The sequence below is a fragment of the Perca fluviatilis genome, chromosome 2, assembly GCF_010015445.1.
Source record: "Perca fluviatilis chromosome 2, GENO_Pfluv_1.0, whole genome shotgun sequence".
Classification (NCBI taxonomy): Eukaryota; Metazoa; Chordata; class Actinopteri; order Perciformes; family Percidae; genus Perca; species Perca fluviatilis.
This window is the reverse complement of record NC_053113.1, coordinates 9330711-9344090: the sequence shown is the minus strand read 5'-3', so window position 1 is coordinate 9344090 and position 13380 is coordinate 9330711. Positions and strand designations below refer to the sequence as shown.

Here is a 13380-nt window from a genome sequence, read left to right as displayed (position 1 = left end):
ATACTGGACACCTACCATATTCAGCCTGTTGTTCTGGGTGTTATTATATAGTATAATAACATACTGGACACCTACCATATTCAGCCTGTTGTTCTGGGTGTTATTGTATAGTATAATAACTGTTAATGTGTTACGGTAACATACCAGACACCTACCATATTCAGCCTGTTGTTCGGGTGTTATTATATAGTATAATAACTGTTAATAATGTTGTGGTAACATACTGGACACCTACCATATTCAGCCTGTTGTTCTGGGTGTTATTATATAGTATAATAACTGTTAATGTGTTAGGTTAACATACCGGACACCTACCATATTCAGCCTGTTGTTGTGGGTGTCGTATTGTATAGTATAATAACTGTTAATGTGTTATGGTAACATACCGAACACCTACGTATTCAGCCTGTTGTTCTGGGTTTGTTATTGTATAGTATAATAACTGTTAATGTGTTGTGGTAACATACTGAACACCTACCGTATTCAGCCTGTTGTTCTGGGTGTTATTGTATAGTATAATAACTGTTAATGTGTTATGGTAACATACCAGACACCTACCGTGTATTCAGCCTGTGTTCTGGGTGTTATTAGTATAGTATAATAACTGTTATGTGTTACGGTAACATACTGGACACCTACCATATTCAGCCTGTTGTTCTGGGTGTTATTATATAGTATAATAACTGTTAATGTGTTACGGTAACATACCAGACACCTACCATATTCAGCCTGTTGTTCTGGGTTGTTATTATATAGTATAATAACTGTTAATGTGTTACGGTAACATACTGAACACCTACCATATTCAGCCTGTTGTTCTGGGTGTTATTTATAGTATAATAACTGTTAATGTGTTACGGTAACATACCGAACACCTACCGTATTCAGCCTGTTGTTCTGGGTGTTATTATATAGTATAATAACTGTTAATGTGTTACGGTAACATACTCGAACACCTACCGTATTCAGCCTGTTGTTCTGGGTGTTATTGTATAGTATAATAACTGTTAATGTGTTATGGTAACATACTCGAACACCTACCGTATTTTTTTCTGGGTGTTATTATATAGTATAATAACTGTTAATGTATTCCGGTAACATACTGGAACACCACAGTATTCAGCCTGTTGTTCTGGGTGTTATTATATAGTATAATAACTGTTAGTGTGTTACGGTAACATACTGAACACCTACCATATTCAGCCTGTTGTTCTGGTTGTTATTATATAGTATAATAACTGTTAATGTGTTAGGTTAACATACTGAACACCTACCATATTCAGCCTGTTGTTCTGGGTGTTATTATATAGTATAATAACTGTTAATGTGTTATGGTAACATACCAGACACCTACCATATTCAGCCTGTTGTTCTGGGTGTTATTATATAGTATAATAACTGTTAATGTGTTATGGTAACATACTGGACACCTACCATATTCAGCCTGTTGTTCTGGGTGTTATTATATAGTATAATAACTGTTAATGTGTTACGGTAACATACTGAACACCTACCGTATTCAGCCTGTTGTTCTGGGTGTTATTGTATAGTATAATAACTGTTAATGTGTTACGGTAACATACTGAACACCTACCATATTCAGCCTGTTGTTCTGGGTGTTATTATATAGTATAATAACTGTTAATGTGTTAGGTTAACATACTGGACACCTACCGTATTCAGCCTGTTGTTCTGGGTGTTATTGTATAGTATAATAACTGTTAATGTGTTATGGTAACATACTGAACACCTACCGTATTCAGCCTGTTGTTCTGGGTGTTATTATATAGTATAATAACTGTTAATGTGTTATGGTAACATACCAGACACCTACCGTATTCAGCCTGTTGTTCTGGGTGTTATTGTAGAGTTTATTGATGAAAAAGGCTGATTTTGGTCTTCTAAATAAATGAGACTCATAGTCTGGAAAATACTGTAGTGTTCTCCACAATCCCAGGCGCACACACACACACACACACACACACACACACACACACACACACACACAAACACAGACACACACACACACACACACACACAGTCTCACTGCTTCTGGACATGCTTTTGGGAAAACCTGGCAATACAATGTAATCCTGATGTGGATGAATGTGCTACTAACCAGAGAATGATCAAGACTGCTTTTATTTCACACCACAGACACTTATTGATTTCAAAAGATAAATACATTCAGTTCTACCGTTACAGAGTTAAAAAGAAAAGATAGAGTTGCACCCAACGTTAACATCAAATTACAATAACTGACTCCTCACTTTGATTGGCTGGCCAATCAACTTGCCCAACAAACAGTCTTACTGTCCCGGGCCATCGGGCCATCGGGCTGTTGCTTATGTCGAACCCTGCTCAGCATCTCAAAATAATCAGTTATAATCTCAAAATAATGATTTACATCAAAACTACACACAGACATTAAACACTAAAACAATCACAACAATGTAAATGGAGACAGAACAGAAAGGGGTAACTTTGGGTTCAACATTGGGGGGGTTGAGATCTCCAACTATCTGGGGGGGGGGGGCATGTCTGCATGGATTTAAAAAAAGCGATAAAAACATCAGAAAAATTGTCATGAATAAAACTCATAAAAAGAGACAAAAAATGTCAAAACTTTGAAAAAAATAACGACAAAAGTGTCAATTTGTTTTTAAAAAGGAGCCAAAAATGTTGACATTTTTTTTCCAAATGAATCAAATAAAGGCAACAAAAACATTGAAAAAGAACTAAAACTTTTTTTAAACAGATCAGAACAACAATAATAATGTTTCATCTAAACATCTATATTTACATATATAAACATCTATATTTACATATATAAACATCCATATATACATATATAAACATCTATATTTACATATATAAACATCCATATTTACATATATAAACATATATGTTTACATATATAAACATATATGTTTACATATATAAACATCTATATTTACATATATAACATCTATATTTACATATATAAACATATATGTTTACATATATAACATCTATATTTACATATATAAACATCTATATTTACATATATAAACATCTATATATACATATATAAACATCTATATTTACATATATAAACATCTATATTTACATATATAAACATCCATATATACATATATAAACATCTATATTTACATATATAAACATCCATATTTACATATATAACATCCATATTTACATATATAAACATATATGTTTACATATATAACATCTATATTTACATATATAAACATCCATATAAAAGTTTGGACACACCTTCTCATTCAATGTGTTTCTTTTTATTTTCATGACTATTTACATTGTAGATTCTCACTGAAGGCATCAAAACTATGAATGAACACATATGGAATTATGTACTTAACAAAAAAGTGTGAAATAACTGAAAACATGTCTTATATTTTAGATTCTTCAAAGTAGCCACCCTTTGCTTTTTTTGATAACTCTGCAAACCCTTGGTGTTCTCTCAATGAGCTTCATGAGGTAGTCACCTGAAATGGTTTTACCTTCACAGGTGTGCTTTGTCAGGGTTCACGTTTAAGGAGTGAATAGTTGTTTACTGTTATTATCACCACCCTAAAACTACAGACTCTATTAGGGTTGGGCGATGTCCCCTAAATTGGCAGTTGACGATGGTTACAGTAAAACATCGTGATGGACGATGATATCGTCGTCCGGCCCGGGGGGGGCGGGGGTAGCGGTAGCTTTACATAAATATTTTTTCCTACTACTATGGGCCAACAGTTAACATAGAAACGATTAGACATACATTTAAATGCCCTCTGTAAATGGTGCCCTGCTGGTAGGTTTTACAACTTGACCTACTTTCCACTTAACTACTGAGCAGTAAAGTCCAAGACCTAACATACCATCATTATTGAGTAATAACCTAACATACCATCATATTGAGTAATAACCTAACATACATCATATTACTGAGTAATAACCTAACATACCATCATTACTGAGTAATAACCTAACATACCATCATTACTGAGTAATAACCTAACATACCATCATTACTGAGTAATAACCTAACATACAATCATTACTGAGTAATAACCTAACATACCATCATTACTGAGTAATAACCTAACATACAATCATTACTGAGTAATAACCTAACATAACCATTATTCTGAGTAATAACCTTATACATACAATCATTACTGAGTAATAACCTAACATACCATCATTACTGAGTAATAACCTAACATACAATCATTACTGAGTAATAACCTAACATACCATCATTATGATAAAAAAAAAAAAAAAAAAAAAAAAAAAAAAAAAAAAAAAAAAAAAAAAAAAAAAAAAATACTTAGCGAGTAATAACCTAACATACAATCATTACTGAGTAATAACCTAACATACCATCATTACTGAGTAATAACCTGACATACCATCATTACTGAGTAATAACCTGACATACCATCATTACTGAGTTTAAACTACATTCTCGGTTATGTTTGCACTGAATAACACATTCAATAAACAGAAACATAACTCTTGCAGCGCACATGAACAGATGCGCAATATTAGCTCACACATAAAATATCACCCTGGTGAATTAGCCTACTGTTGCTAACGTACATTCATAAATCCTGCATGACATCGTCCCGTACCTACAGGACCTCAGACTGACTTATTGATGCACGCACACAGACAGTAGTGTCGGCAAACTTAGTCCAGTGAGGGTAGAAAGGAAAGTGTGATAGCGCTCCACTTTTAACGCTTTTTTCTGTCTCACTCAAGACCGCTGTGTCCAACGTTAGAAGATAGAGCGAGCTACAGCTGACAGGGAGAGAGAGAGAGAGAGAGAATGTATCACTACAGCCAATCAGCTGACAGGGAGTGAGAGAGGATGTATCACTACAGCCAATCTTGTCTTTGTGTCTTTGCTGACGGTGGTGGCTCTCCATCGTGATGTCGGGCAGCCATCACGATGGACGATGATATCGTCCATCGGCACAACCCTAGACTCTATCAGACCTGTCGTTTTGTTACACAGACCTTCAGTGGTGATATCTTCAGATTATCCAGAGTGTTAAAGTATGGAAAGATCTTCTCAGTGAAAGTGTGTGTGAAGGTGTGTATGTGTGTGTTAGTATCAGGATCAGAGAACGACAGCTTTCCTCTGTTCCAGTCCAGAGTCACTCTGATCCTCCGGAGCTGCTTCTTCAACGGGAGAGCAGTGACTGGAGCTGGTGGAGACACTGCTCTGTATGTACCTAAGAAGAACCCTATTGTCCATAATCCAGACCATATGTCTCCCTTCCTCTGGACAGACTCTGCTAACACACCCAGAAACCAGCATGTACTGTCTCCAACCTCGACATCCCAGCTGTGAGTCCCTGAGTTAAAGCCCTCAGAGCCCACGACAGAGAAGCAACCATCAATCCTCTCTGGATTATCAGGAGGCTGCTCATACTCTCCTCCTAGTCTCACACTGGTCAGATCTTCAGACAGGATTAGTCTTGAACCAGCAGTGTTTGGGTCCAGAACCAGAGGAGTGTAGGAGACCATGTCCTTCATCTTGTTCCAGATGTTGAAGCTCAGGTTGCCCAGGTGTTTGGCCTCATCTATCAGAGCTCCTGAGAGCAGCTGTGGATCCTCCAGCAGGGGGCTCTGCTGGACTCTTTCCACTGCAGCCTTGTAGTTGATCAGGAATGAGACGTCTTCAGCTCTCAGCTGCTCCTCTGTGGCTCTGACTGTGTCTGAAAGAGCTGCTATCTCTCTGCTCAGAGCCTCCATCTTCTCCTTCATCCTCTGACTCTTCTGCTCCTCTTCCTCCCTCAGTGCAGCCATCCTGGCCTCCTCTTCCTCTTCTAGAAACTGGTGAAGCTTCTTAAACTGATCCTTAATCTGCGTCTCTGTGCGTTGGGCCTGGACCTTCATGTGTTCTGCTGTTTGATCAAACTTCACTTTAACTTGCTGACAGAGCTTCAGTTTCTCCTGTAAGGGCTTCAGGGCTTCCTGGAGCTCCTCTCGCTGATCCTGTGCAGCCTCATCGATGGGTCTGAATCTGTGGTTGGTGTGTCTCCTTGAATCTCTGCAGACGAGACACACCGGCTGCTGATGGTCCAGACAGAAGAGTTTGAGTTTCTCAGAGTGCAGACTGCAGAGAGCCTCTGAAGCTCTCTGATCTCTCTGCTGTAAGAAACTCTCACACAGCTTCTTCAACTCCAGGTTACGAGGTGGATGTAACTTTGAAGATCTTCTCTTACAAACTGGACACTCCTGTGCCTGTTTCTCTGTCCACCAGCTCTTCAGACAGTCTTTACAGAAGCTGTGGCTACATGACAGAACAACAGGATCTCTAAAGACTTGATGACAGACCGAACAGCAGAAATCCTCCTCTGACATGGAAGCCATTTTGTCTCTGAGAGCAGCTGAAAACAGCAGAAACAGCAGACGTTAAAGGGGTGATAGAATGCAAAACCAAGTTTACCTTGTCATAGTTGAATAACAGTTTGGAGGGTAAATACATACATAGAAGCTCAAAATCCCATTGACACCTCTTTCCTCTGCAAATCTCACCATTTGAAACTGCCTCTGAAAACGGGCAAATCTCAATGAAGCTCATAGTTGACGTCAACTCTGTGGCTCCTCCTTATTTGGCTCTAGTCTCTACCTTTATAACGCCCCAACATTTACATACCCCACTATGGTAAGGTCTAATATGGGCCATTTTACGAAAATTGATGGCTAATTGCAAATTTTGTCTGACTGTGTCAGAGTTCAGGAGCTCTGCAGGCTAACGTGACAGTTGCTGGTTCTGCCTGGGTGGGTGGCTCGCCGCCCGGCCTGTCCACCTTCACAGACCCCGTTGTGAGTTTCAACAAACATTTGGTATATTTACTAGGGCTGGACCCGAATATTCGAATATTCATTGGGTGGGTTGGTATTCGATTTGAAAATTTGACATGCGAATATTCGTTTTTTTTTATTTATTTATTTTTATTTTGGTTTATTTATTTTCTGCATTTATCTCTCGTTCACACTCCAGTCCAGTTGGTGGCGGTAATGCACATTTAAGTTGGTTTGCCAACCGCCAATAAACTACAAAGAAGAAGAAGAAGATCCTGTTGGTACACGATGACGCCCACTTCGAGCATTTAGTGAGCTGGGCAGAGAAGCTAGCGGCGATAAGTGCGGAAATGGAAAACTGTTTCGCGTTTTTCCGTTGTGATTCGGCCAGAAACTTAAACATTGTGAGGCGAAGAGATCGTTTTGGAATATAAAGCTTGGATATTACATATTTTGTTGCTGAAAGGACAACGAAAACATACAAAAATACAGCCATGTACACAACTGTTACTTTGTAACAGTTGTGTACATGGCTGTATTTTTTAAAGATTTAATGCTTTAAAGGTATAAAAACGCTCATGAGTGGAAGTTTTATCGAGGTTACAGCGACGCCCCAGTCACAAAGTGTCCCGTTGACGGAGGGTGATCCTTGAGAGGTTAAAAGTTTATTAATTCTGAACGCGGCTGGCCTGTCTATCTATATTGCACCAAATACGACACTGCTGCACTCCCTTGTGAAGTCGTTTGGATGAAAGGTTCTCAAAATAATCAAAATGCAAACAAACAGACAGACACAGAGAGATCCCTGCCTTTATTAGAGATAATAATATGTTCAGCCCCCTCTCTCTGAAGCTTCCAATATTCGATGCTCATTACTGATATCGGGTGATGATTCAGAAATGATGTTGGGAGACCTCAAAGATGACGACCAGTCCGAAGATTACAAATCAAATGCAGCTTTATTTAAACAGTGAACAAACTTTCTTGACACTGGGACAACCATGAGCATACAGACACGTCTGCCCAAGGATGACCAACATGTACATCAAAATGGATCCCTTTTAAACTCTTTTTGTGCTTACACAGCATGAGACATCTATTTCAGCGCACAAGTTTTACTCTTAAACTACACCTTTTATGGCCGATGCTCCTAATAGATTCCCACATTCCTGGCTCCGATTCCTCTGTGTGAAAGTTGTACCCAAACTCATAATAGATTTACACATTCCTGTGGGTGAAGGTTGTCCCCAGACTAACCTTCTTGTGTAGTACCCTACATACAAGATATAAAATACATTTGAAACATGTAGGCTGAAATATCCAACCTATCAATTACTACCGAAGCTTCGAAGCTCAAAAAATGGTATTCGGACCAACCCTAATATTTACACTTTTCGTAATTTCGTCACAACATTCAGGGCTCGACATTAAGGCTTGTCCGCTTGTCCGGGACAAGTGGATTTTTTGTAGGGCAAGTGGAAGAGAGATTTACTTGTCCCACTGGACAAGTTAAAACTCAAACAAACTAAAATGCCATGTTAGTTCACGTCATGTGCCACTCATTACGTCTATGTTACTGATTTGAAACGATAATTATTTCTTCTCGCTCCGCCAATACCGTCAGCTGGACCGCTAACGCTTGACCCAGCCCGCTGTTCAGCTCGTTCTCTGGAAGCAATGCAGCATGAAAGCACGGTGAACCTGCCGGTGTTAGTTAGCTAACGTTGGCTTGCTAACTCCGCCCTTAACGTTATACCTCGCCACATCGTTGACAGAAAAGGAGAGACCGGTGCTAACACGGCACCGGTGCCTTAACGACCATTATCTACCGGACCGAATTGTAACACCGGTGCCACTGAAATGCCTGCGCTTCTCCGGATGCCCGAAAACGGACGTTGAGGGCCACCTAAACATCGCCGCATGTTACGCTTGTTAACATTACACTCAACAGCAAGTAACGTTAGCCTATCGTTAGCTAGCAGCTGGAGTAAACAGTTAAAATGCTGACAGCTAAACGGTGTAAAAGTGTGTCTGTATTTTACTGGAGAGGAACATATGACAGTGTGCCGCTGCTGTTGTCGGAAAAACACAGATGTTGCGTTCACTTGAAATTCCGCCGCCAGCCGTCGGGCTGCATTCAAAGTTGTTGTAAAATACCCTTTTTCCTATCCAGTGGTTGTTTTTGTCGTTTAACAGGAACTTACTGGTGAAATAAGTTATTGTTGTTACATTTTTAATAAATCATTTAATTTTGCCTTAGCAATAAACAAGCCGTAGTCACCACTACCTCTGGTCAAAATATTGACTTAGTATCTCAGAATATAAACTAAGAATCTCAATATATTAATTTTTATCTCAAAATATTGACTTAGTATCTCAATATTGACTTAATATCTCACTATATTGTTCAGTATCTCAATATATTGATTTATCTCAAAATATTGACTTAGTATCTCAATATACAGATTTAGTAACTCTGAATATTGACAAAGAATCTCAAACCTAAAAAACATTTAAAATATTGACTTACAATCTCAATATAGTGACTCAATATCTCAAAGTATCGACTTAGTATCTCAATATATTGACTAAGTAACTTAGAATATTGACTAGGAATCTGAAAGTAATGACAAACTTTAAAATATTGACTTAGAATCTCAACATATTAACTTCTGCACACCAGCGTGCAACATATTACTTTGTATTCTGGAGTCTGGAGATCCTTTTTTCTTGTTGAAGGGGAAATCTATTCTTGGGACATGTTTGTTTCTACAGTTTCAACAGAATTGTATTAATGTTGATAGTGTTTGGATGCTTTCAACGGTTTGTTCAAATTCTGCATTAGCAAAACACAATTTTTTTTTATAAAATGATGAATCTTTACCCGGACAAGTGACTTTTATGCATGGACAAGTGAAACGTAAATGTACTTGTCCGAAGGACAAGTGCCTCAAAAAGTTAATGTCAAGCCCTGAACATTCATGTCACAGCTACCCCAAGGTCTTAAAAGCTAACACTTTTGTCTCGATTTCAATTTAATGCATTTTTTGGGAATTTGAGAGGTCTCGTTAGGAGGAGGCTATCTTTGCCATTCATTCCTACGAACCCAGAAACGGTGACTTTGTGCGGTATGGAGGCTGCCGGCATTTGGTAGTCCAGTAACCCAGAAACGGTGACTTTGCACTGAGTATGGAACGGCACAGGCTGCCGGCCGTGACGGAGATCCATCTAGCTCACGACAGGGTCTGTGAAGGAGGACAGGCCGGGCAGTGAGGCAGCAACCCAGGCAGCACCGGCCGCTGTCACGTTAGACTCCGACACACAGACGGACAAAAGTTGCAGTTAGCCATACGTTCTCGTAAAATGGCCCATATTTGACCTCTATATAGTTGATTTCTCTCAAACAAAAGTAATTTGTGTGCTGTCTGTCTGGTGGCGGGGACATGGGCACAGAGGAGAGCTGAGAGCTGTGTGTGTGTGTGTGTGTGTGTCTGTGGGTGTGTGTGTGTGTGCAGGGCTCCAGACTGCGACCAAACAAATGTGCGACCAGTAAATTTTCCCCCTTTTTTACACGTTAAACATTGAAATTTCGGAACCTGAGAGCGCGTAAGCCCAAGCTTATCTGTCCTCTCTGAAAGTTGACAGAGAGCAGAGGTCTGACACAAACACACACACTCAAACACACGCAGAGCTGCAGACGATGCAAACTACGTCGGCTCTGCAGTTTCTGCAGGTTTGTGGAAGTCACAGTTAGTCCTGAGGTTCTAAGGCAAGGCAACTTTATTTCTACAGCAGCTTTCAGCAACAAGGCAACTCAAAGTGCTTTACATTAGACATTAAAGAGCAGTTAAAAACGGTCATGATGAAAATACAACAGGCTAAAAAATAATATATAAATACAATAATAAACAAAATATATATATATATATTTTTTTTACTGTCATGACAGCGATGGGGCTGTCAGTTTACCTTATAGGTTGCATCTTCAAAAGTGACACTGAATATGAAACAGCACATTGTAATTTCTGCATCTATTATCAAAGTATTTATTAGTAATACAGTGGAAATTAGTAGAGATGTGAATATTTTGGTTAGCATGTTGATTTACGGTGTGTGACCCTAAATTTTCTGGTTGTGCCCCTAAAATTTTCAGTTGGGGGCCACTGTGCTCCTAGTGAAAACAGTTAGTCTGGAGCCCTGGTTTGTTTGTGTGGGGGGGTGTGGGGGTGTGTGTGTGTGTGTGTGTGTGTGTGTGTGTGTGTGTGTGTGTGTGTGTGTGTGTGTGTGTGTGTGCGTTTTGTGTGCGACTCAACCAATCAGCGCGCAGCTCATCGAATATTCATGAGTGTACCACATAAGGCAGAAACCAGTCATTTCAATCAGGCCTATTTTACAGTGTTGCATTAGGACCCATAGAACAGCACCCGGGCCATTTTCAGCCCAACCAATGTTACATTCTCTATTAGGAGACCTTAAGGAACAGTGTGATAAATACCCTATATAACCATTCTATCACCCTTTAATAAACAGTGTGATAAATACCCTATATAACCATTCTATCACCCCTTTAATAAACAGTGTGATAAATACCCTATATAACCATTCTATCACCCCTTTAATAAACAGTGTGATAAATACCCTATATAACCATTCTATCACCCCTTTAATAAACAGTGTGATAAATACCCTATATAATCATTATATCACCCCTTTAATAAACAGTGTGATAAATACCCTATATAACCATTCTATCACCCCTTTAATAAACAGTGTGATAAATACCCTATATAACCATTCTATCACCCCTTTAATAAACAGTGTGATAAATACCCTATATAACCATTATATCACCCCTTTAATAAACAGTGTGATAAATACCCTATATAATCATTATATCACCCCTTTAATAAACAGTGTGATAAATAACCCTATACAACCATTCTATCACCCCTTAAATAAACAGTGTGATAAATACCCTATATAATCATTCTATCACCCCTTTAATAAACAGTGTGATAAATACCCTATATAATCATTATATCACCCCTTTAATAAACAGTGTGATAAATACCCTATATAATCATTCTATCACCCCTTTAATAAACAGTGTGATAAATACCCTATATAACCATTATATCACCCCTTTAATAAACAGTGTGATAAATACCCTATATAATCATTATATCACCCCTTTAATAAACAGGAAGTCAGTTGTGTTTCCCTCCCTCGCACAAGGGACAAGTTTACCTTCAGGGTGGTCTGCCAGAAGAGTTTATTTGAATCCAAACTACTATCCTAAACTAAACTAAACTGAGTAGTGTTGTTTTCTAAACCTGAGAGATTTCTGGCAGAAAGCCCAGAAGGTAAATGTCTCCCGTGCCCCCTGCTACAGGAAGTTGCCTCAGGTACTTTCACTTTGAGTATTTGAGTGTTTTTCAGTCTGCAGCAGATTACAGTTAAAGTATTTCACTTCTTCAGTACTTCAGAGCTCCTTCCTATAACTATCCTCCCTCAGTTAAAGTCTCAGCTTTGTAATAAAAGGTAAATCTTACCGTGTGTGTGTGGGTGCGTCTCTTCGCTCTGACAACTCAACAGGAACTAACTTGTTTACCTGGTCAGTCTCTGATGATGTAATGTAAGGTGTGGAGCTTTCTCAGTTAGCTGATGAGTTTTATTTTAAAGGGACAGTTCAGCTGTTATGAAGTGTGGTTTTATGAGCTACTTCTCTATAGTCAGGAGCTAAGCAATATCCTGCTGCATATGGGGGCAGCAGCACATTTTAGGCTCCTAAAAACATATATATCAGTTTAAGTGTACGCTACATTTGTGTCTGTGTGTATGTGGTCGTGTGTGTTTGTGTCTGTGTGTCTCACTGTGTGTGTGTCTGTGTGGCCTCCCAGACACCCTGAGACATCAACACATTAACCAAAATCATTGAGCCTAATCTCTCTGAACTCTGCAGTTCAACGCTGCAGTTCCTCTGTCGGTATTTCTGCTGATTGTGATGTTGTTTTCTTTGAGTATCTTCAAATGCCTCATATCCTTAAAATCTGTACAACCTGAACCTGAAGTAGTAGTATCCAAAGTGCAATATACCAATTTTGGTGTTGATAAAATCAAAATATCCAAATTTCTATTACTTTTACTGTTTTACATAATGCAAACTTTTATTTTTGACTCTATGGTTGAACCCTAAACATGTAAGATATAAAAAAGAGGGAAGAACACACACACACACACACACACACACACACAACACACACACACACACACACAGTCTCACTGCTTCTGGACATGCTTTTGGGAAAACCTGGCAATACAATGTAATCCTGATGGGGATGAATGTGCTACTAACCAGAGTCCAGTTCCCTTTCTGCTGAATGTTACCAATGATCAAGACTGCTTTTATTTCACACCACAGACATTCATTGATTTCAAAAGATAAATACGTGGCTGGCCAATCAACTTGCCCGACAAACAGTCTTACTGTCCCGGGCCATCGGGCCATCGGGCTGTTGCTTATGTCGAACCCTGCTCAGCATCTCAAAATAATCA

At 38.9% G+C, this 13380-nt stretch overlaps 1 protein-coding gene across 1 annotated transcript; it reads right to left on the bottom strand.

Moving 5' to 3' along the window:
- Window positions 1–4922: 4922 nt before the first annotated feature.
- LOC120543784 (nuclear factor 7, brain-like) lies at window positions 4923–12524 on the bottom strand. Its single transcript, XM_039777024.1, has 2 exons — window positions 12378–12524; window positions 4923–6407 (listed from the first exon to the last, which is right to left on the bottom strand). Exon 2 carries the CDS (start codon window positions 6388–6390, stop codon window positions 5002–5004), a length of 1389 nt encoding a protein of 462 aa, XP_039632958.1. The 5' UTR covers window positions 6391–6407; window positions 12378–12524; the 3' UTR covers window positions 4923–5001.
- Window positions 12525–13380: the final 856 nt, after the last annotated feature.

Coding starts and splice junctions, on each gene's coding strand:
- LOC120543784 (XM_039777024.1), bottom strand. CDS start 6,390: ATGGCTTCCATGTCAGAGGAGGATTTCTGCTGTTCGGTCTGTCATCAA.